The 24,760-nt window shown below is 40.3% G+C and overlaps 2 protein-coding genes across 6 annotated transcripts in view; both read left to right on the forward strand.

Annotated features, from left to right (window-relative positions):
- Window positions 1-16,477, forward strand: part of LOC138805029 (vacuolar protein-sorting-associated protein 36) — a 33,207-nt gene extending 16,730 nt beyond the window's left edge. For 2 of the 3 annotated variants that reach the window (XM_069989599.1, XM_069989600.1), the window contains 8 exons: window positions 5,849-5,881; window positions 5,995-6,072; window positions 7,016-7,150; window positions 9,044-9,109; window positions 10,956-11,020; window positions 11,627-11,711; window positions 12,689-12,765; window positions 12,850-16,477. In XM_069989599.1, the coding sequence (XP_069845700.1) occupies window positions 5,849-5,881; window positions 5,995-6,072; window positions 7,016-7,150; window positions 9,044-9,109; window positions 10,956-11,020; window positions 11,627-11,711; window positions 12,689-12,765; window positions 12,850-12,943 (633 nt within the window). In that variant the 3' untranslated portion in view covers window positions 12,944-16,477. The remainder of the gene's footprint in view (window positions 1-5,848; window positions 5,882-5,994; window positions 6,073-7,015; window positions 7,151-9,043; window positions 9,110-10,955; window positions 11,021-11,626; window positions 11,712-12,688; window positions 12,766-12,849) is intronic. The other variant, XR_011365412.1, reaches the window with a different exon arrangement.
- A 3,449-nt stretch (window positions 16,478-19,926) lies between these two features.
- Window positions 19,927-24,760, forward strand: part of LOC138805028 (thrombospondin type-1 domain-containing protein 1) — a 36,291-nt gene continuing 31,457 nt past the window's right edge. For 2 of the 3 annotated variants that reach the window (XM_069989596.1, XM_069989598.1), the window contains exon 1: window positions 19,927-20,089. The gene's annotated coding sequence lies outside the window, so the exon portion shown is untranslated. Of the gene's footprint in view, window positions 20,090-20,706; window positions 20,772-24,760 lie in introns of those variants that run through there. The other variant, XM_069989597.1, reaches the window with a different exon arrangement.

Here is a 24,760-nt window from a genome sequence, read left to right on the forward strand (position 1 = left end):
AAGAGAGTCACTCACCAGTCACTGAACCAATCTAAGACTGAGGTAACTCTTAAACTAGTTCTGGTTGGCAATCTTCTTCATCTATGTATATTTATTCTTGGCTTGGCTACAGTTGTGACTAATTCTGTTATTTCTGTAATTTGGAGTATATTTTATTTGCCTCAAGCTCCACAGTCTCCTCCTTAGAGATCTACCTTAGATGGACATCATTTAACAAAAACATATTTAAAAAAGTTATTTGTAGCCAGGCACTGGTAGCTCATACCTATAATCCTAGCTACTCAGGAGGCTGAGACCTAAGGATGGCATTTCAAAGATATTTGGGGCAGGAAAGTCCATGAGACTTTCTTTTTGGGTCCAGTTGTGGGGCCTGAACTCTGGGCCTGGGCGCTGTCCCTCAGCTCTTCAGCTCAAGGCTAGTGCTCTACCACTTGAGCCACAGCACCACTTTCAGCCTTTTTCTTTTTGCTTATGTGGTGCTGAGGAATCGAACCCAGGGCCTCATGTATGCAAGGAAAGCACTCTACCACTGAGCCACCTTCCCAGCCCTCCATGAGACTCTTATCTCCACTTAGCCTCCAGGAAACTTGGAGTGGTACTATGGCTCAAAGTGGTAGAGCACTAGCCTTGAGCACAAAGAGGCTCAGGGACAGCATCTAGGCCCTGAGTTCAAGCTCCATGACCAACAAAAAAAATTATTTGTAGAAAGTTAAAAAAACACAATTTGTTTTCTGTTAGAAAATAACATAGGGATTGAAGGCATGGCTCAGGTGGTAGAATGCCTGCCAATGAGTGTAAAATATCAGATACTAAGAGTCCCCATCTTGGACAAAAAACAAAAAAAAAGTAGTTATCCTAGAATGCCATGTAGTTTTAATGATGTAGTTGATTAGAAGATACTTTTAGTGAACTCTTAAGTTTTCTATATAATTATTTTGGAAATTGAGTTAATTTAGTTGAAATAAAAATGTTATCTGAGGCTGTCTCTGGGCAGCTACCACACAGTTTTATACTTAGGATGACTTGGGGACTAGACATATACCATAAGAGTGGCTCAAACCAGCCTGTTGCTTCTACTCAGAGTCAACCTGAAACAAATACGTTTCTAAACTTCATTATAAATGAGGAATTGGAGTTAATTCTACTTAAGAAAGAAAAAAACCAGGCTCATGCTTATAATCGTAGCTACTCAAGGGGCTGAAATATGAGGATGGTGGTTTGGAGCTAGCAGAAAAGTCCTTATCTCCAACTAATCAAAAATGCCAAACAGGAGGTAAAGGTAGAGAGAAAGCAAACAAAGCTGAGCAAAAGTGTGAGGTCCTGAATATAAGCCTCAGTACTAGAACAACAAGAAGAAAGCCAGTTATGATTAGGTTCTACAATTAGTTAATACACCTAAACATGCCACTGTTGCATTAGTCAGCTTTGTATTATAATTTCTGTAACAATATGCCTGAGAGGATCAGTTTATAAACAGGAAAGATTTATTTTAGTTCATAGTTTTAGAGGTTTCGGTCCATGAATTGTTGGCTCTATTTCTTTGATGCTAGAAGACTAGCATTTAAAGTAGGTGTGCTATATCTGTGCAGTACACATTCAGTCACATCTCTCATGGAGTCTGTTTTCAGATTAGGTATGTTTGGGCCACCAGTCCTTATGCTGATCTCTCCTCCAGTCACTTTGGAATCTGAAACTTATTCTCCAGCAGATTCTTTAGGAAGGTCTCATGAGAATAATATTCTGTGTATCTGGCAGATATCTGTGTTTGTGATTTCAGAATTTTTAAAATTTCAAGGATGCTTTTCTGTATTACTATTCTCAAGACCTTCTTCTGGGACTATTTATTAGTTCTGTGGTACAGCTTTCCTGCCTGTCTTTACTATTTTCAGTTTTTCTTTCCAATGCCTTTTATCTCTTTATTTTCAAAGCAATTTTTCTTTTAATCCTATCCTGAGTCTTATTACCTGCTTTCTGATTTAGATTGTCTGCTCATAGCTTCCACCACCTTAACATCCTGTAGCACAAGTTGATCTCCTCCATAACATGTCTTTCTGGCATGTTTTCAGTGTACAGCATTATTCTGTTTTGCATTGTCTTTATTTCTTACTATAACTGGGTGAGGTTGGACTTTTGACCTTTTGTCGTGGTTCATTTTCACATGGAATTAGTAGCTCTAAACTTTTAGAGTGTGACATGAAGTTTAGGGCAGTTTCTTTTCTTTTTTTTTTGAAGTATAATTTTATTGTTATTATTAAGATGTTGTACAGAGGGTTTACTATTTCATAAGCCAGGTAATTAGTACATTTCTTTTTGGATAGTGTCACCCCTTCCTTTGCTTTTCCCCAGTTTCCTTCTTCCATTCCTGCCCATAAATTGCATAGTTCATTTCTACGTAGTGTCTACTGAGTCCCAGTCCACCCACTCCTTAGCTGTTGCCATGCATGGTGAGAAATTTTGCTGTTTCCTCCACTTGTTTCTATCTCATTTTTACTTGGGACTTTTTCCTTCCTATTATTACTGCTTTGTTCAATTCAGATCCTGCTTTGGGAAATTGCTCCCCTGTCCTAGAAGAGAAGCCAATGCACCAGTTTCAAGAATTCATAGGCTGCTTCATCATCTTCAGTCTCTATTGGGGACTCCTTGGCCTCACCACCTTGAAGTGGGTGAAACCCTCTCAATTCCAGGCACTGCCCTCCCACTGGCCTTCCTCACTTTCCTGTGATTACCTGTTGTCTTTTTAGGGTTCTCATGCCCAGATCTGACAGTTGTAATGCTGTGTCAAGACTAATTTTTCCGGGCTGGGAAGGTGGCTCAGTGGTGGAGTGCTTGTCTTGCATGCATGAGGCCCTGGGTTCGATTCCTCAGCACCACATAAGCAAAAAGAAAAAAGCCGCAAGTGGCACTGTGGTTTGAGTGGTAGAGCGCTAGCCTTGAGCTGAAGAGCTGAGGGACAGCGCCCAGGCCCAGAGTTCAGGCCCCACGACTGGACCTTCCCTCCCCCCCCAAAAAAAAAAAACCCAAAACAAAAACCAAAAAAAAGACTTCTTTTTCCTGCATTAACATCCTGCAGGCCTCCCCACCCACTCTTACCCCCATCTGCTTGTATCTTAAGCTTTCAGTCAATATTGTGGAACTTAGTTTAATAGTATATATTGTCTATAGGTTTTAGGCTTTTAGATCTGGTTGTCCTGATCACTATTGTATTGGGATTTTTTTTTTTTTCATAATAAAACATTCTTTCTTTTACAACCCCAACATGTATTGGGATTTTAAAAGATTCAAAGCCTACGCTGCCACAAATCCACCTTCCCAGGCTCTGCTTTCTCATGAAATTCTGACCTTTTAGCATTTAAAGGATTCTTCAAAAGAATTGTTTCAGAGCAAGTGACTAATTTGGAGGCTGGGATTGAGCCCTGAGGTCTCCAGATTGAGGCAAGTGCACAGATGACACAAGTGCACTGTGTCATCGTTATCTGCACTATGCTACGTGGGAGATACTGACACTAGCCTTCCTCAGCAGTACCATTGTCATCCTCTCTGTGTTCACACTTGTAGGACAGTGAACTACCTTGTATTATTTGTATTCCTTTAAAAAAGGTAGTATTGCCATACTACCTTGGTGTTATACTCAAAATAAAGAGTTTTTGTTTGTCTTTTGGACAGGGTCTCCCTCTATGTCCCAGGCTGACTTTAATGTCTTAATCCTCCCGCCCTAGACTGCTGAGTGCTGGGATTGTCAGTGTACACTACCACAACTGGCTCAAAATAAAATTTTTCTCGATATTTGAAATGTTATTCCTTTGTAGTCTATTTTTATGGGCTTAAAGATTTTACATGAGCACTGTGCTCAATTATGCAGATCACTGCTTTATTTAATCCTTACTCTTTACTCTGCTGGGCCCTGTATCAGATTCCTGGACACTGTGGTGATGTGCCAGGCACAGGCAGGCCAGTGGGCATTAATGGCATCTTGAGAAATGCCTCTGAGGAGAAAGTATAGGCCTATCAGGGCCTCTACCTCCTGCTGGTCATCCAATAAACTGAAGTGTGGACTTATTTCAAGACCTGAAAGATGAGTAGATGTTAACAATGATCAGCAGGATAAGAGGAATTCAGCTAGAGGTAGCAGGATAGACCAAAGTGCAGAATGAAGAATATTAAAACTGAAAATTCAAGCTTGTTAGTAGTTACTGAAACTAATAGCCCAAGTATGACTACAAGTCAGTGAGAAGTGATGCTGTTAGTGTAAGAGGGTACCATTGTTTTCCAAAGTTGGGGTGGAATTTGATTGTGGTAGAGGGTTATAAGGGTCTGTAAAGTAGCTGACAAAATAGTAGTGTGTACCAGCATCTCTCTGGCTTTAACTTTTGTTGTGGATAGTTTTTCCATTTATGTTTTGCTGGTTAGCTTATTCCAAATTTGAGAATAAGAACAGAAAGCTTCTGTTTGTGCTTTCTAGTTACTTAACGTTTCTTATAATTTTACAGACAATTTTAAGGCAATTCTTCTATCTGCTTTCTGTTGACTATAAGCAATAAAGGTTAATACATATATTCCAAGTGGATTCCCTGTTTTAGTGTATCTTTCTATGAAAATATAATACACTATATAGTGATTTTCCATAGCACATTTTATCTTACTAATTTTCATTATATTATAAAGCCAGTCTGTTAATTGTATAAATCAAAGTGTGCCAAGTAAAAATCTTGTGTGCAAAATGTCTGTGTGTTTTACTTTGGGGAACTGAGTTGGTATGTGAGCATGTAAATTACCACCTATTTAAATACTAGTTGACTTAGTTTTAGAGCTGGTGCCTGGAGCTTCTCACAAAGGGCTTCCTGCATCTGTGGCTACTGCTGATAAGAATCCAGTGTTTGAGCCTTTTGTTTATCTGAGGAAATTCCTGTTAGGTGTGTGCACATTCCCCTTTGTTTCCAGTGTTACCCTTAGTCTGCCATAAGAATCTTACACACACTCTATTCTTTTAGCAAAGTCCTTTTATAGATAAGGATACGTCCCTGCAGATGGGCTCAAGCTGATCAGAGCCACCATTATATACATCGAACCTAATGACAAGCTACCTTGTTGATTTAAAACTTAATACCTGTGTACATCAATTCGATAAGAGACTAAACATTAGCAATATTTTCCAGTAATTTGTGGTAATTTAATGAAAGTGTCTGTTTAGGTTTGAAAGGGCCTTTGAAGTAAAATAGGCTGTAATGAGTCAAACAATTGATAGATTTTATTTTGATAATTTTGGTGGTATTCAAATACTTTTGGTCACATATCTGCTATATTCAAAACTACAGGTCTAAAGGTTGGGTTTAATACTTGGAGACTGAGGTACTAGTTCAGTTTAATCACACCTGCTATACAATCAAAGTTATTGTGCCCACAAAAGTTTCCTGCAGCTGTGTTTTGCTATTTGTGATCAGGAAGCTTTGCAATGCCTTTGAATCCTGGAAAAACCAATGAAAGATTCCCTCCACCCCCCCACAACCCCCAATACTGAGGAGCAAACCCAGGCCACAACCCCAGTTTCTGATTTGTGTCAAATAGCAGAAAACAGTATCTTTGTGAACTGTTATTGACATTATCTCTTATTTATTTAACCAATAAATACTATTTCCTCTTAGAAAATTTGGAAGTTTTGTTGCAGTTTGTATTGGAAAATTTATGGTTTCTTAGCTATGATGGATTTAAAAAATAAGATAGATAAGGTATATAATTATTAATGAATTGATACTGGTAAGAAAATTTTATATATATGGGAGAAAAGAGTGTTTTGTTGTTTATAAATATTTTAATTTGGTAGAGTTCAACAAAAATTTCATTTTCATTTCAGGCCTTTGAAGACCTTAGCAAGCTAATGATCAAGGTATGTATCACTCACACCCTAGAAGTACATACAGTCACCATACAGCTTTGAAAATAGAGTTTATCTGACGATACTTGACTAGATGATCTCTTTTTAATCTTCTCTTTTGACAGGCTAAAGAAATGGTGGAGTTATCAAAATCAATTGCGAATAAAATTAAAGAGAAGCAAGGTGACGTCACAGAAGATGAGGTAAAGATGTTTTTTAAAGGCATGAGATCTAAAGTACAATAATACAGTAATATTTTTATGGTTTAGCTGTTGGCTTTCTTTCTTTTCTTTTTTTTTTTTTAGGGGGCGCCTTTGGGTCTTGAACCCAGGGCCATCCTACCACTGAGCTACCCTTGCAACCTGCTCCCTCAGTTCTCTCTCTCTCTCTCTCTTCCTCTTCCTTTCTCTCTTTCTCTCTCTCTTTCTCTCCTTCCTTTATTCCTTTATTCCTTCTTTCCTTCGTCTCTTTCTCTTTCTCTCTTCCTCTCTTGTTTTTTTCAAGAGCATGTTTATTTGCAAGTGAAAGGAAAGTCATGAAAGGAAAGACTTGAGACTCTCCATCTAGAGATGGGTCTAAAGAGGAGTCTTCTGCTCTCCTTCTTAATGTAATGTTTTATTTCATTTAGAACTTGAGGGTATGTGAAAGCAAAGAAAAAGTAGACCATAGGAATTTTGTTAGTTCTAATGGGGTTCAAGGTTATTTCAATGCTTTTTTTTTTTTTAAGACAATAGGAAACAGACTTGCTGAAGTGTTTAAAAGGAGTATTTGGTATATATCCTTAAGTTTCTGGTCTGTTTCATTAAATTTGTCTATAATATGAACGTGTCATTTTTCCTTTCTAAGTTTTCAGTCGTGTCATCTGGTTATTATTAAAAATTGCATGGAGATTACCTAACTCTTTCCTCAAACTTGTGAAGTAAATAGTTTGGGGATCAAGATATAAAAATGAAGATAGTTTGATTTTTGCAAGGAATTACTAAAAAATGGACTGTCATATAGTTCACAGAATTGAAATTCAATAAAGAAATGGGTTTATAGAAAAACAATTGAACAGTATTGAATTTATAATGTAAGGATTTCAGGCACTGGGGTAGACAGATTGTTCTGCACAGTATTCTAATGCATTTTCTCCTCTTACTATAGACCATCAGGTTTAAGTCCTACTTGCTGAGCATGGGGATAGCCAACCCAGTCACCAGGGAAACCTATGGCTCCGGCACACAGTACCATATGCAGCTGGCCAAACAGCTGGCTGGAATATTGCAGTCACCTTTAGAGGTAAGGTCAAACCTCAGTGTCCTTTAAAAACTGCATTGAATCATTTCCATGTCATCAGAAACCTTAGGAGCATGAATTCTTTCATAATGTGGTTACTATTAGCCTATATTACTTTTCTCTCAGGAGTATTAAATTAGCTCAGTATACTAATTAATTATTTATCTTTATCTTCTAAATGGCTTACAATTTATCTTTACCTTCTAAATTGCTTACAATATCCATTTCAGGTATCTATCTATGTATATATTTAAATCTATTTGATAGGAGGATATTTTTTTCAGTACTAGAGTTTGACTTCAGGGGCCTCAAGCTTGCTAGACAGCACTCTGCCATTTGACCCATGCCTCTTAACCCCCTTGTACATTGATTATTTTAGATAGGGTCTCACTTTATGCCTAGGCCATCCTAGGCCAAGAGCCTTTTATTTGTGCTTCTTTGTGTCATTGGATGTCAAGTACATGCCACTACACTCAACCATTGATTGAGATGAAATCTTTCCAACTTCTTTGTGCCCATGCTGGCTTCTAATTATGATCTCCTGATCACCCTAGCTGGCCTCTCAAGTAGCTAGGATTATGGGCTTGCTTGAGCCATCCAGCCTGCCTGATAGGAAGACTTTACTTTCAAAAAAATAATCCCTACTACTCAGGAGGCTGAGATCTGAGAATCAAAGTTCTGTGCTACCTGAGCAGACAGATCTCCAATTAACCAGCAGGAATCCAAAATTGGAATTGTGGTTCAAATGATAGACTACCAGCCTTGAGGGAAAAAGCCAACTGAGAGCAATAAACCCTGAGTTCAAGCCTCAGTATTGGCACAGACAACACATACACATATACATATATACACACACATTCCCTCCATATGTCCATATATTTGTATATATACATATACATGTATATATAATAAATATCTAGTCTTTCATGTATATTAATTTATGTATATTAATTTTATTATATAAATTCTTCTAGTTTAACAGTTTTCAAGTGATGAAACCTCTGTTGAAACACTTTTTTTTTTTTTTGGCAAGTCCTGGGGCTTGAACTCAGGGTTTAAGTGCTATCCCTAAACTTCTGCTCAAGGCTAGAGCTCTACCACTTGAGCCAAGCTCCACCTTTGGCTTTTTTGGTAATTCATTGGTGATAAGAAACTCTATTAAAACACTTCTTTAGAAATATTTTTACATTTCTAAAGAGGGTTTTTAAAATAATGTGGATGTGCTGGGCGTTGGTGGCTCACGCCTATAATCCTAGCTACTCAAGAGGCTGAGATCTGTGGATCATGGTTTAAAGCCAGCCCAGGCAGGTTTTTAAAATAATGTGGATGTGCTGGGCGTTGGTGGCTCACGCCTATAATCCTAGCTACTCAAGAGGCTGAGATCTGTGGATCATGGTTTAAAGCCAGCCCAGGCAGGAAAGTCTGTGAGACTCTTATGTCCAGTAAACTACTAGAAAACTGGAAGTGGCGCTGTGGCTCAAGTGGTAGAGCACTTGCCTTGACCTAAAGAGCATAGGGAGAGTGCCCAAGCCTAGAGTTCAAGCCCCATGACTGACCCCCCCCACCAAAAATAAATATGGGTGTTACTTAGAGAATTGTGCTATTAATAAATTGGTATTTGTAAGAAAATTTCATAAATCTATGTCAGAGGGGCATAGCTGAAATAAGTTAAAGCACTGAAGTATCCTTTTATAACATGGCATAGAGGCCCTTCTTTTCATTTTAGACAAATGCTGAAATAGTACAAACACCGATTTAACATGGCTTGGTATCTTAAAAAAGCTTGGTAAAAAGTGTTAGAATTTGTGACTTCACTCTGATTATGATTTCAGTTACAAAGAGCTCAAGTAGACTGATGGTAATTCTGATTCTCACTTTTCTTTCCTATTTAAACAGGAACGAGGGGGAATCATGTCACTCACAGAGGTGTATTGTTTAGTAAATCGAGCTCGAGGAATGGAAGTAAGAACATCATGTTTCCATGCTCTTTCAGTTAAATATAGTCTTTCTTGATAGAATACAAATTCCCTTCCAGCAGCTACCATTTGGGGAAAGGTTGTAAATATAAAGCTATTTTGAGAAGTGTTGTGGTGAAGTGGGAAGAACCCTTCCCTGGGATCTTGGAAGGAGAGTCTGTTCCTGGTTTTGCCAGTGCTTTGCTAAGTGGCCTCAAGTAGCTTATTTAACCTCTCTGGGACTCAGTTTTCTCCTAAGATTAGAGTTTAGATTGTTGCCCTTCAGCACTACTGTTCTGTGTGGTATTATAATGACTGAGGCTGTGCACAAAGCCCTTTTCTTCTATAGCTTACACTTTAGAATTTATGCAGCTGAACCCACATTGCCGTGTAGGCAGCTCTGGTCACCCTGTTCCTCTGGCTGAGTATCAGCAGGGACTGTTCTGCCCTTCTCCTTACCCTGTCACCTTCAGACAGCCTTAGCTTCTGGTCAGCTGGCATCTCCATAAAACTTATCTATATCTTTCCAGCCATCACTCCAGTCTTATGAGTGAAGCTTCTGTTCTGTTCTGTGTTTTATTTGCTAGTTGTAGCAGCCATCCATGAGTATTTTTACTGTCTGCCTTACATACTGCAGTGGTATTACACTTCTTACTCAGTGTGGTAGCTACTCTTACTATCCTCATCTCTGGGATTACTTGGGGATCAGGAAATAACTCAACCAAGGCTACACCCAGACATAAAGGTTTAACTCCAATTTGGAATCAGGCCTGTCTGGCCCTGGAGCCATCCTGTGTGATTCAAAGCTGTGCTTGTCCCACCCTGTCCTCCACTGTGCAGACTGTAGGCCTGGACTATCCAGAAGTACCCCTTGTAGCTACAGGTGGCCATGTGGACTTAGTACACAATAAAGAAGTGTTAAATGAGCCTGTAATCCTAGCTACTCAGGAAGCTGAGATCTGAGAATCATGATTTGAAGCTAGCTCAGGCAGGAGACTCTTATCTTCAATAAACTACCAAAAAGCTGGAAGTAGAGATATGGTTCAGGTGATAGAGCACTAGCCTTGAGCAAAAAGAAGCTTAGGTTCAAGCCTCAGGACTGTCACCAAAAGAAAACGGAAATGGCAGTATCTCATATTTCGTGTGTGTGTGTGTGTATGTGTGTGTGTGTGTGTGTGTGTGTGTGTGTGTGTGTGTGTGTGTCTGTCTGTCTGTCTGTCTGTCTGTCTGTGTGTGTCTGTGCGTCTGTGTGTGTATACTCATGCATGCTAGAGATGAAGCACAACCTTGATGCATGCTAGGCAAGTGTTCTACCACTGAGCAACTCTCTCAGATCCCCATTTTTACTATTTTTGTGACTACTAAAAAATGTAAAGTTATACATGTGGCCTGAATTATATCTGCTTTGGGGTGTGTGTGTGTGTGTGTGTGTGTCTGTGTCTGTGTGTATGTGTCTGTGTCTGTGTCTGTGTGTACTACTACTGGGGCTTGAACTCAGGACCTGTACTCTCACTTGGCTTTCTTGTTCAAGACTGGTGCCCTACCACTTGAGCCATAGCTCCACTTATGTCTTTTTGCTAGTTAATTGGAGATAAAAGTCTCTTGGATTTGTCTGTGCTATCTGGCTTTGACCTCAGTCCTCAGATCTCAGTCTCGTAACACCTGATTTACAGAGCACTGCTTTAATGAATCAGTATGTTCTTTCATTAACCCCTTTTGCCTTGTATTGTAGATTCTCATCTACACTGTTTGGTGATTTGCTGATTTTTCATTTCCTATATTTAGTGGCATGACAATTATGTAGCATCACTCTATTACTTTGCAATATAAACTGTATATCTTTTCCCCATTAGTTGCTCTCTCCAGAAGACTTAGTGAATGCCTGCAAGATGCTAGAAGCACTGAAATTACCTCTCAGGTAAGGAACCTCCAAAGGGAGTTTACCACCTGTAACTATTATTTTGCACCAAGGAGACCAGAAAGCTCAGCCAGGCTTACCACCCAGAACAGCAAGCCAAATGTTCTTAAAACAACATTGTCTTTGAGCTGAGTTCACCCAGCACCACATCTTCTGTCCTCCTGGCTTTTAGCCTATCAGGGCTGGGCATGTCCTAAGGATCCCCTAGTCAGACTCTGACTTGGAAGAAGAAGATAAGTATGTGAGCTCCTCCCAGGAGGTCAGAATAACTAGCTCTCTTCCTGTAGATAATTTGTGTTGGTCTCTGCAGAGTCGCAAGTGTGGGATTAAGCTGTGAATTGTATGCTCCTTATCTTCAGGCTAAGAAAACTCTGTAGTCAGGCATATTTTGTTAGCATTTATTGCAGTTCATAACTTTATTATCTGTTAATTCATGGGCTCTTCAGTTGTGCCATAGTAACCTGTGGTCATTGTTTTAAATGTTCTGTTATTAATACTATCCTCAAGCCTAGGCATAAAGCAAAGTAAAAAGTGTTTGCTCCTCCTTAGTAGTAGACTATCCCAGATGATTCATGGTTTTGTTCTTGCATCTCTGGTTATTTTCAGGCTCCGGGTTTTTGACAGTGGTGTCATGGTAATTGAGCTCCAGTCCCACAAGGAAGAGGAAATGGTGGCCTCAGCCCTGGAGACGGTATGTGAACCCGGTTTCCTCTAGCCATTAGGGCTTGCCACGAAGACCCAAAGGCTACGCAACTTGAAAAGCAGGATTTCCTGTTGAATTTGACTTTACTAAAACATAGTTATTTCGCAGACTCAATTAAAAGCGGTTTATTGCTGTGTGCTAGTACCTGTTATCCTAGCCGCTTAAGAGGTTGAGAACCTAGGATCATGGTTCATGGTTCAATACCAGCTCAGACAGGGCCAAGTCTCTTATTTACAATTAAGAACCAGTGGAGCAATGGCTCAAGTGGTAGAGTGCTTGCCTTGAGCAGAAAAGCTCAGAGATAGTGCCTAGATCCTGAGTTCAAGCCCCAGGATGTATACGTGTACACACACACACACACACACACACACACACACACACACACACACACACACACACACACACACACACACACACACACACACACACACACACACACACACACACACACACACACACACACACACACACACGAAGTGGTTTATTGCTACCAATGATATATTTCACTTAACCAAAGTCATATATTGAAAACTTTGTGAGGCTTCTTGATTCTCTTAACCTTTTAGGAGTAGCAGAGTTAAGAGTTAGTGCTTGCTTCTCTGTTGAAGCTCAGGGTTTTTACATCAGTAAAAGACCCAGCTGTTCCTATATAGATTCTTTACTGAAGTATGCAATAGATACTCCAGTAGAATTTTGTTATGTGTATCTAATAGCTCCTTCTGGCCTCCAGTGTAGGGCCCTGTTACATCCAACATCTTATAAATGGCTCCAAGTTGATATGTGCCCTCTGTTTTATTTATTCTGGGTCTGTTAACCCCATAAAATTAAGCATTAGTTAAGATTTCATTCTACAATGACTGTCTACTTTTAGTAAAGAAATACAGTAAATTGTTTCCTGCATGGATTCTGCCTGAGCACTTCAGTGTAGGAAAGTAATCACATTTTTCCTGCTGTGTTGTGATTAGGTTTCAGAAAAGGGATCCTTAACATCAGAGGAGTTTGCTAAGCTTGTGGGCATGTCTGTCCTCCTGGCCAAAGAAAGGTACGTATGCCCTTGCTTTTCATGACAACTTGTTTTTGTGTTCGGAATGGACAGTTAATCATGGATTTTTCTCTTTATTCCCAGGTTGCTACTTGCTGAGAAGATGGGCCATCTTTGCCGAGATGATTCAGTAGAAGGCTTGCGCTTCTATCCAAATTTATTCATGACACAGAGCTGAGGATTTTGTACTTGAAATACTTCTTGGCCGTACATTTGTTTCATGTAGAGGTATTGTGACATTAAGACATGAGATAAACCCTGATCAAACAGAATTTGTTAGAATTCTACAGTATCATATAAAACTCTTTTCATCTTTCTCTAAATACTATGGAAAACATTATAGGAAACTACAGAAAAGTGAATGTCAATAAGGATTTAAAGTCATTCTATGGTTATTCAGAAACTTCTGAGTTTAACTTGAAACATGATGGGTTTTAACTTGATCCCCAAAGGGGAAACAATTTTATAAAGAAGGGAATTTAAGTCTTTGGGGAAGGAAAAAGAGAGGTTGCATGTTTGAGCAGATTAGATTGCTTATTTCGATGTGATTAAGATTCACAGAATTGTAAACATTTTCCTCTGTGTTTGATGTGCCCGTGGGGGGTTTTCATGGAGGAAGTCAGAGCAATAGTGTCATTTAAGGACCTGACAACATTGGAACCAAATATCAAACTGCAGAATGCCACCAAGACTCTTTCTAAGGGCTTTCAAAGTAGCCATAACAGACCAAATAAAACACCTTTGAAAAAAGAGAGGAAAAGGGGTGTGGCTCTAACACTTGTCTAGCATGCAAGCATGAGGCTTCCCAGCAGTTGGGGAGTAGAGGAGGAAAAGGAGAAAATGTTTGACTTGTGTCTATATACTGCACCTAATTTCTCTTTATTTTTTAAGTGATGATTTTTTCATGGCTGGCATTTAAAGAATGTGACTGTGTCATTTTGCTTGAAAAATTTGTGGATTTTGAAACTGAATTAAAGAGCTGTATGGATTTGCCCAGAGTTATGATTACAGATCTGAGAGGGAGACAGCATAGGAATTCCCTAAGATTGTTGTCCTGGTGGAAGGGCAGAGGAGACCTTGAACCTCACAGGAACTTCAATGCTCTTTGACCTGGAAGTCAAGAATAGGAAATAGAAAGTTAGGAGTTAACATGTCTCCTTTTTCCTTCTTTAAGGGGTCTCAGCACTGAACTAAAAATTTTTTTTTTCTATTGTATTCAGCAATATGTTTTTCTTTTTTTTTATCCTACACATTATAATTTGTGTGGAGGAACCATCACATAAAAAAGTATTTCTGATAACAAAAACTGGTGACTTTTGCCTGTAGATTGCTTGAGGTTTTTTTTTTTTTCCTTTTGGTCATGGGGCTTGAACTCTGGGCTTGGGCGCTATCCCTCAGCTCTTCAGCTCAAGGTGAGTGCTCTACTGCTTGAACTACAACACCACTTCCTGTTTTCTAGTGGTTTATTGGAGATAAGAATCTCACAGACTTTCCTGCCTGGGTTGGCTTTGAACCGTGATCCTCAGATCTCAGCCTCCTGAGTAGCTAGGATTCCAGGCATCAGCCACCGGCGCTGGCAGATTGCTTGAGTTTTAAAGCAGACATCTGGTCTCCATTTGTTACTATGCTACAATGTACAGCATACTGGTATTACCTCAAACTCAGGGACCCCACAGGAAAAAAAGAGATCCCCCTTTCTGAAACTGAAGTAGAAAGAAACTGGTGGGTTTGGCCACACCTCTGGAAGAGCTAGCTGGAAGAAAACTGGGGGAGGGAGGTCTAGTTCCACACTCCAGGATTTCTAGTACATTTATAGTGGGTGATACAGAAGCCACTACCAAAGGCTACTGCAGATACCCTTTGGGGAAGTGCCAGAATCCTCAGCCATAGACCCAGGGATCCCAACTCTTGATTCCTCCTTGAGAAGTGGCCGTCATTGCTTTGTGTCCTCCAGTTACATAGGAATGCTATGATCAAGGCAGCTTGCTTTAGTCTTCACTTTCAAAGTTGTCACTGACTCTTCATTGTGGTGACACATCCCCTAATTACCTCATTGCTCAGCCTCAGGTTTATTTAGGGGTTAATTCAGTGTCTGGCCACCCAAGTCTTTTAGGGGTTAGTTAGATTGTTGTGTAACTTTGTTTGTATGTCTTGCCTTTCTCTGGGTTGCTTTCTCTGTCCTGTCTCATGGCTCTTGCAGACTTAACACAGACACATGTAAATGCATTCATATACACATGACACACAGTGTCTCACCTGGTGAAGGTTCTTAAAAATCAACAATGATAGTTTAAGAGCAATTGCAATAAAAGTTCCAAGAGAGGTTATTGGAGCTACTGGATCTAGTTCTTTAATGGTTTAGACTCATTTCAGCCAACCTATATAATTCAACATATTTAAGTGACAAGTTAGATTACTGATTAATCTAAGTTGTAAAAGTGAATTTAAGAGGAAGAAAAGTGACATTCAAATATACTTTGCCAATGTCACATTAAAAATAGTTATGACTGCTTCTATATTATTTTAAAGTGGGTATTCTTTGCTGTTTCCCAGATTTCTATGTATATATTTACGTTTTGCCAAACGAGCTATTTATTTTGGTAGAGGGTATGTTTAAATACAACCAATCAGGCCCTAAGTGGGGAAAAAAAAAAAAAAAAAACAAAAAACAGCTCTACCTTGGTGCTTATCACTCTGTAATCATTGTTTCTGTTTTCTGAAGTCTGCTGTAAGGACCATGTATCTCTTTGTAGCTTTATGGTTATGGGATATTTATAGTCACTGTCAAGAAAACTTTTTTTTACAATGTATAAGTGAATATTTTTTCCAGATTAAATAATTGGTCTTCATGTATATAAAGTAAAATTATTGCAAAGTTTTAAGGTGATTTTCTTACTTGGGTATTCTTTTTTAATACTCTGAAAATTACATGAAAACATTAAATCTTTCATCATAGAAAGTCAATATATTAATAATTTCTTTTAGATTTTTATAATTAGCATTACTTATAAATTTTTATGACTTTTATGAATTTTAGTTATCTTTGAAAATGGAAAATGAGTCACGAATTGTTCTTTTCTTCTTCCTTTTGTTGTGAATGCACTCTAGGCTGACCCTGTGTGACCACATGAGTGTCTGTCTGTCTCTTGTCTCTTATTCCACTTCCAGACTATGCTGGGTGAAGTGTGGATTCATTCTTTCACCACCTGCATACTCAAGTACCTAAAATGGTTCTTTTTTGTCCAACAACCTCAGTCTTCACTTCAGTACAGTGGAGTTACAACTTGAAAGGTGATTAGGTTTTAAAGATTTGCCTAGAAACAAAATCAACATGCTCAAAATGATCCTCGAAAAAAAATCTCTTAAATTGCCAATAAAGTTCTCATTACAGTTTTAATCTGAATCTCTGTGTAGTGATATATAGATATGAATATATTATGCATATAGTAAATACAATATATAATTAAAATGCATTATCAACACTAGGCTTTGTAGCATTAATGATACTGTTTTAAAATGTCTTTCTTTTGCCAATAGTGGTGGTTGGATTTATGTAATCTGTTGCCAATTCCATTATTAGGATAGATTTAGAGTGTAAGCTCCACAAGGGCAGAGAGATTTATAATTGGTTTGACTGTGGATATATTCCCTGGGCCCAGAATAGAAACTGGCACACAGTCAGCATTCAATAAATATGTACTGAATGAACGAACTTTGATGTAAATATCTATTTATGATTTGGCTCTATCCTACTTTAGCTCCCATCCAATCCAGTGAAACCATATTTTGAAATACATGGGAATTCTGGGGCACTCAGCAGCGGGTATGATATGTAGTGAATAAGATGTAGCCCCCTGCCTTAAAAAGAGGTGGCTTCAGGGGGTGGGAAGGTGGCTCAGTGGTAGAACGCTTGCCTTGCATACATGAGGCCCTGGGTTCAATTCCTCAGCACCACATACGCAGAAAAAAAAAGCCGGAAGTGGCGCTGTGGCTCAAGTGGTAGAGTGCTAGCCTTGAGCTGAAGAGCTGAGGGACAGCATCCAGGCCCAGAGCTCAGGCCCATGACCTGACCCCCCCCCCCAAAAAAAAAAGAGGTGGCTTCATTGGGAAACTATACATGGAAGCAACGTTCACCAAAGGTAGAGTGAGGTAAGTGTCATGGAAGGGGCAGAGGTACCATGTGAGACCAACAGAGAAAGGAGCTCTGATGGAGGACTCTGGAGTCTATGGGAAAGGAAGAACTGGTAAGCTAGACTCACAAAGACAGAGAGATTGCCAGTGAGAGGAAGGGGCAGGGTCACAGGAACAGCCTGAGGTGTGCCCCCTTCCTGTTCCTGGACATGTTTCTCTTGTCTGCCCAGACTTCCTTTCATTGCTTATTCACACCCACCCACAGTAGGCCAAATCCTACCTGTTCTCAAAAAATCTGTTTCCCTGGATTTACAGCTCTGCTGTTTCTAAATTCCAGCAACATTATTGTCTGTCCCATATACTTGCCTATGTTTTGTCTTGTACTCTTAATTCTTGCCTTGATGCCACAGGCAAATAGAGACTTTGATTCCTTTAAGTTCAAAGTTCTTCTCCTAGGTCATAGGCCTCACAGTAGGTCTCTGTGACTGAACAGCATGACTTTGGGTGATAGCCCATTCTGGAATTCACAAGCAACCCTAAATCTATGTCTTTTATCCTTTTCTCAAGAGGCCCTCAACCAGACTCATCATAGCAGAACCTGTCTGATATCTGAATGGTCTTCCTTAAATTCCAACACATGGACTATCTTCACCATGTGCAGAAGCACTGCTGAAAAGTCAGGCTACACATACAAAATCTTGTTTTTACAAGCTGCTATTACAGTGGGTCATTCGTCTTCTTACGTCCTGGTATGAAATAGTGAGTCAGTCACAACTTTCATCTCCCAGCATTCCTTAGGGAAATAAAGATCTCTCTCTATTGAGTGCACTCATTTCACACATTCTGCACAGGTCACCAGAGCAGTGGCTGACCCAGAATGAGAATTTGTTGTATCTTGAGAACCATTTTATTTTTGTGCCACATCAGGGGCTTGAACTTGGCATCATGCTCTTGGTTGGCCTTTCACTCCAGGCTGGTGCTGCTGTACCTCTTGAGCCTCCATTTCTGAGAACCAGTTTTTGTTCAATATTGACAAGACCCCTGGTTAAGAAATTGTTTTTCAATCCCTTTTTATGTGACCTTCAGAAATGACTAAATTATACTTTTATCTAAAGAAGACAATAAGTTGACAACAAAAATTTAGACAAAATGACCAAGCATTCCAAAAAAGGGATTATTTTTAAAATTACCAAGTATATGGGTAGAACTACTTGGACCTGGATTTAGGTGCTCCCAGCTCTGAGATGTAGCAAAAAGCCACTCCAAACCCTTTTGAAAGGTTAATATATGGCAAGTTTACCTTATGGATGGTTCACCTTCTCACAAAACTTCACTGTAGGTACTATGTGACTGTAATAGTGAGAAAAGGAGGAGTTAAGTTAGTGGCCTAGAGTTCTGGATGAAGCAGGGTTGAATATTAGTCTGTCTTAATGTTAGTGGATGAGAGTATTAGATGAGACCATCTTACCGTTGTGAAACAATAATAACCCTAGCCAGGCACCTGTGCCTCACACCTGTAATCCTAGCTACTCAGGAGGCTGAGATCAGAGGATCATGGTTCAAAGCCAGCCCTGGCAAGAAAGTGAGTGAGACTCTTCAATAAACCACTCAAAACCGGAAGTGGCGTTGTGGCTCAAGTGGTAGAGTGCTAGCCTTGAGCTGAAGATCTGAGGGACAGTGCCCAGGCCCAGAGTTCAAGCCCCACAACCAACAACAACAAATAATAATAATAACCCTAAAGCTTTCTTTGAGACTTAGATTGGATGGGTTTAAGTAGTCCTGCCAATATTAACTATTGGATGAGAAAAGTACTTAGAAAATTTGATACCTCTCCTAACATGTCAGTGAATAGTGTTGCCATTTAACAGATGAAGTGATAGATTCAAGGATCTCAGTATGGCCTACTTTTAAGTGCCTTGAAAATCAAGGTGAACCAGTGAAATTCACAGAGGTTAAGTGAGACAAGTTTTGACAAATGCATAGTAAATCCATGCAGATTCCTAACCAACAATACAAGTATGGGCCTCTTTCCCTCAAACGTTTCCTGGTTCTTCTTTTCAAGCCCAGGCTCTCCTGGGGCTTGGTCTGAATGAATGGTAATAGGTTTGTTATTAATTTTGTCTGTTAAGTATTTTGGGGGGTTTTGTTTGTTAGTTTTTGTAAAACCAGTGACATACTACACATTATCCAGCAACAAGCACAGTTGTAAACGTGAAACCCATACTCTAAAAAAGACAAACTGCCTGCTGCAGGTGGCTCACACCTGTCACCCTGGCTACTCAGCTGAGATCTTAGCATTATGGTTCTAGGCCAACCAAGGCAGAGAAGTCCACTAGATTCCTATCTCCAATTAACCAGTAAACAGCCAAAAGTGGAGGTATGCTCATGTGGCAGAGCATCAGCCTTGAGGGAATAAAAACAAAACCCAAGAGTACAAGGCTCTAAATTCAAGCCCCAGTATGGACACACACACACACATACACACACACACACACACACCACCACCACCACCACCACCACCAACAACAACAACAACAATAACAACAACGAACTTCAACATAAGGGATTAGTTATTTTTAATTAGCCAAGTCTGGCTAAGAGAAGAAAAGCGCAGACGCCGTGTACCTGAATGGTGAGCTTTCCAAACGCTTCAATGACATTTGGGAAAGCAACTGTACCCTCACATATCATGCCACTCCGATTGCTTTTATATGTCTTGGAAGAAAGTGAATTTGCAGGAGAATAATGAAGTGTCTGGAGACTGCTTAAGTCCCTGGGGCTCTGTCGTAGACCGTGGGCTGAGGGTGCACGCGGGATCTGTCCGCGGCGGCCTGTGCCCCCTCCTCCAGGGCCCTCTGGGGCGCGCACGTTTCCTGCGGGTTTCCTGTCCAGCAGTGGGCAAGCTGGAGGCGGGCAGGAAAACTTGCACTGCCCCATAGGGGCGGGGGCGGGGGCGGACCTCGCCCGGTCCGGAATGACCCCCGCCCTCCCTCCCGGTGTTGTCCGGGACTGGCAGTGAGAAAGGCGCGCCGCGGGGCCAGGGGCGCAGTCCCAGGACGCGCGCTGCTCGGCGCGCTGCCTCGCGGCCCTTAAGCCCCCAGCCCCCCTCCCACTCCCTGGCCCCCCAGCCGGATCCACTTCGCCTTTTCATCCGGCCCGGGGCCTCCGCCCTCCCTTCCCCGCCCCAGTCCAGGTAAGAAGAGCTTTGGGCAGCCGGGTGCTTGCAATCGGGTGGACACTCCTTTGTGGCGGGGACCCTGGGAGGCTCCGCTGGGGTTGGGAAATGCCCAGGACCCAGCCACCTCCCACAGCCCAAAAGCAAGCACAGGTAGACGGCGGCGTCCCCTCCTTCCACCGCCTGCACCCCCTGGACTTAACTCTTTAAAACGTAGGTTTCACCTCGCGGTAGTTTTTAACCTGCCTCTCTCTGGGGGCCAGTGTGGCGGGTGGTTGAGTCCACATTGTTGGGATCGTTTTGTTTTGTTTTGTTTTGTTTAATCGCAGCCTGGGTTACTAACGGTTGCAATAAATAAATAAATATTTCTTAACCCAAAGAAATCTTTTTATAGCGTACAAACACTATCAGGTAAGGGTTTTAGGTTGGCCACTGCCGGCAGGCTGGATTTCCCAGCCTGAACTTGACCTGCCACCTAGAAAAAGAAGAGCAAGGGACTTCCCAGGAGAACGGCACCCCAAACCCTGGGGTCCTGGCAGAGTGACCCCCACCAAATATATAAATGAGGCCTGCTTATATGAAGGGCTTTGGAATTGAGATCTCTTTTCATTAAGATCCTTTGCGGGGAGATAGACTCAAGATCACACGCACGTTTGTTAGAGAGACAAACTCACTTTGCTTCTTCCTTTTATTCTTTTTGGTAAGTCATGGGTCCCAAGCATTTTCTTTTGGGGACAACGTTAAAGGGGAGTGATAGAAGTGTTTACCTAGCTGGTTTCAGCAGAAAACATGAAGCTAAGGCTGAGTGATAGACAGGGTAGTCACTGGGAATTTTCACAACTTCTCCTATCTGCTTAGCTGATACTCATGAAACTCGTCTATAAACTTTCTGTATATGAATGCCATGTACTGTTTCTCTCCCCCCACCCCCTCCCCGACCAAGGGCCTCATGCCTGCTAGGCAAGCAGTCTACCACTGAGCTAAAACCCAGCTCCTTCCAAGTAGTTTCAAATGTATTGAAAATATCCTTAACGTCTTATTTTCTTAAAATGATTCTCAATTTAACTGGTCATGGAATTGGAACAGACGTGGAAAGAAAATAAGTAATCAAGGTAGAAAAAAATTGAGGCATATTATGATTATGATCAGACTCTATATTATTATGTACAGGTAGGCTAGTTTATTTTTTAATTCCATCTCTGTTCAGCTCTAAATATAGATTATCACACACAAGTCTACATTTAACTGGTCATTAGCAAAAGCAGAAAAATATAATCATAAAATCAGTTATGATTAAAGGCCTTAAAAAAAAGACTATCATGGAGAAGCAAGCAATTTGGGAAATGCCAGTTCAGCTTTTGGGAGGTTGGTACTAAATATCAGTGACTTGGAGGAAGATTTTTTTTCTGTTTTGTTTTATGAGATGAGGTCTCATAATTTTGCTCAAGCAGATCTCAAGTTCCTGGGCCCAAACAATCTTGCCTCAGCCATCAGAGCTGGGATTGCAAGGTACTGGGGCCTTGTCCTAGCTAGGCTTAAGACTTACCTGCTTTCTGAAGTCTTTCACTGACACTCTCTAGTTCTGTCCATTCTCCCCTCTCCCCTCTCCCTTTTCCCTTTTCCTCTCTCCTCTACCTCCTTTTTGCCTCTCCCTTCCCTGCCCTTTACCTCCCCTCCCTTATTTCTCTTCCCCTCACCCCCACTTTCTTATCCTTCCTTGGTTCAGTGACCAGGAGTCTAACTGATCTCTGTGGGTTTGGCACACTGGCTGACTCTTTACCATCTGAGCTGTGCCTCCAGCCCTACCTTCTGGTTCCTCAATCTGGGTTCAGAGAAATGAAAGGAGCAAAATTGTGGCTAGTTCCACCAAACTAGAATTTTCTGTGTGTGTGTGTGTGTGTGTGTGTGTGTGTGTGTGTGTGTGTGTGTGTGTGTGTGTGTGTGTGTGTGTGTGTGTGTGTGTGTGTGTGTGTGTGTGTAGTAGGAAGTGCAATATTCTAGGAAGTGAAATATTTTCTTTGTTGAACCGATTCTTTTTTTTCTCCATAGAAAATAATAAACTTATTGCTCACTTTGGTACCTTGACTCAGTTATACTTATAGAGAGTGAAGATGTTTTCCTTTGGGAATGTTTTCTTTTTAAATTAATTTCTCTTGTAAAGATGATATACAGAGGGGTTTACCATTACATAATTCAGGTATTGAGAACATGTATTTTTTTTTTGATTAAAGTAATTTATTTTTTGATTGTTCATTTTTTGGTTGGTCTTGGGGCTTGAACTCTGGGCCTGGGCGCTGGCCCTGCGCTCTTCAATTCAGCTCAAGGTGAGCACTCTACTGCTTGAGCCACAGTGCCACTTCCAGTTTTCTAGTGGTTTATTGGAGATAAGTGTCTCACAGACTTTCCTGCCCGGGCTGGCTTTGAACCGTGATCCTCAGATCTCAGCCTCCTGAGTAGCTAGGATTACAGGTATGAGCCAGTGGTAATTTTTATTGTAATTTTTATTGCTATAGTAAGAAACTTTACTCCCTAGATTACTAAGGATAAAAAGAATAATGCTTTTGGATATAAAAAGAGTAACACCTGGAAATAAGCCTAATAAAATGGGACATACTTTCCTAGCATTTTTAAACATTTTGAAAATTCTTTTTAGACTTATTAAAAGCTAAATATAGCTTTTGAATAATTTTATCATCATTAAGTAGTTGTACAAAGGAGTTGCCATTCATCAAAGCAGTTAATGCATGCAATGCATTATGATCAATGCCATCCCTTTAAAAATTATTTCAGCATTTTATTAAATGTTTATAATGTCCCAAGATTAATAAGTAAAACATTCCATGTAAAAAGTTAGATAAGGGAACAGCAAAAATATAAAGAAGAAAAAAAATATAACATCTTCTATGGTAATCATACCTCAATGAAGTAGGTATTTTTTTAAATATGTTTTTTTATTGTGAAAATACCATACAGAGGGGTTACAATTACATGAGCAAGGTAATGAGTACATTTCTTATCAAGCATTCTTGCCTCCTCCTTTGTTTTTCCCCTACCATCTCTTCCTTCCCACTTCCACAAATATACTCCGTGCCCCTCTCGCCTAAATTGTAAAGTTAGTTATTCAACAGTGTCTTGTACATCTCATTGCTATAATGGGACAACCTGTATCCCTATTTAAACACTTTGTTTTTTCCCTTTCCCTCCCCAAATTATACTGACATCAAATACAGTGAAAACAGGGATTATACTGTGGGGGAGGAACATACAAAGCAACAAAACAAAATCACATGGCACACGTTAGAAACAATAGCAAGAAAGAAAAAAACCACGTGTGTCCCTATCTGGGGGCTCATTTTGCTTAACATCATCTTATCTGATCATATTTACATAGCTTTTGGCCCTTTCTGCTTGTCCCAGATATACACTAGTTATTGCAAATAAGGGAAACCATAGGACCTATGTTTCTTTGGGCCTAGCTTACTTCACTTAATATTATTTTTTCCAAGTCTTTCCATTTCCTAACAAATGGAGCAATGTCATTCTTTCTGATGGAGGCATAGAATTCCATTGTGTATATATACCACATTTTCTTGATCCATTCATCTACTGAGGGGCATCTGGGTTGGTTCCATATCTTAGCTATGGTGAATAATGCTGCAAGAAACATAGTTGTGCTGGTAGCTTTAGTATGGTCTTGTTTGTGATCATTCGGGTAAATGCCCCAAAGTGGGATTCCTAGGTCATAGGAGAGCTCTATGTGGAGTTTTTTGAGGAACCTCCATACTACTTTCCAAAGTGGTTGAACAAGTTTACACTCCCACCAACAATGCAGTAGGGTTCCCTTCTGGCCACATCCCCTCCAGCATCTGTTGTTATTAGAGTTCTTGTTTATGCCATTTTAACTGAGGTGAGGTGATATCTCAATGTTGTTTTGATTTGCATTTCTTTTATGGCTAGGGAGATTGAGCATTTCTTCATGTGTCTATTGGCCATTCTCATTTCCTCTTCAGAGAAGGTTCTCTTTAAGTCTTTAGCCCACTTATTTATTAGGCAGTTCTTTCTTTGAGGATTTGTTGTTGGGGGATTTAATTTTTTGAGTTCCAAGTATATTTTAGATATGTGACCCTTGTCCGTTGTATGGCTAGTGAAGATCTTTCCCCAATCTGTGGGCTTTCTATTGATCTTGCTAGCTATGTCCTTTGCCATGCAGAGGCTCTGCAGCTTTATGCAATCCCATTTGTCCAACCTTTCTTTGATTTTTTGTGTTTCTGGGTCTCTATTAAGAAAATTTCGGCCTGTGCCAAGGAGAACTACCTACGGTTTCTCCTATTCCGTCCTGTAAAGTTTTCAGGGTGTCTGCTTTGCCTTTAAGGTCTTTGATCCATTTGGAGTTGATTCTGATGCAGGGTGATATATAAGGATTTAGGTGATTAACCAATTTTGCCAGCACCATTTACTGAAGAGGCTTTCATCCATTCTATTTTTTTAGCTCCCTTATTGAAGATTAGGTGGCTATAGGCCTGTGGGTTCATTTCTGGGTTTTCAATTCTATTCCATTGGTCCTCAGGTCTATTCTTGTGCCAGTACCAAGCTGTTTTGATTACTATGACTTTGTGGTAGAGTTTGAGATTTGGTATTGATGTTCCTCCAGCACTGTTCTTTCTGTAAAGGATCGTTTTCGCTATTTGG

Source organism: Dipodomys merriami, unplaced genomic scaffold (genome assembly GCF_024711535.1).
Source record: "Dipodomys merriami isolate MVZ:Mamm:240054 unplaced genomic scaffold, mDipMer1.0.p SCAF_380, whole genome shotgun sequence".
NCBI classification, from domain to species: Eukaryota; Metazoa; Chordata; class Mammalia; order Rodentia; family Heteromyidae; genus Dipodomys; species Dipodomys merriami.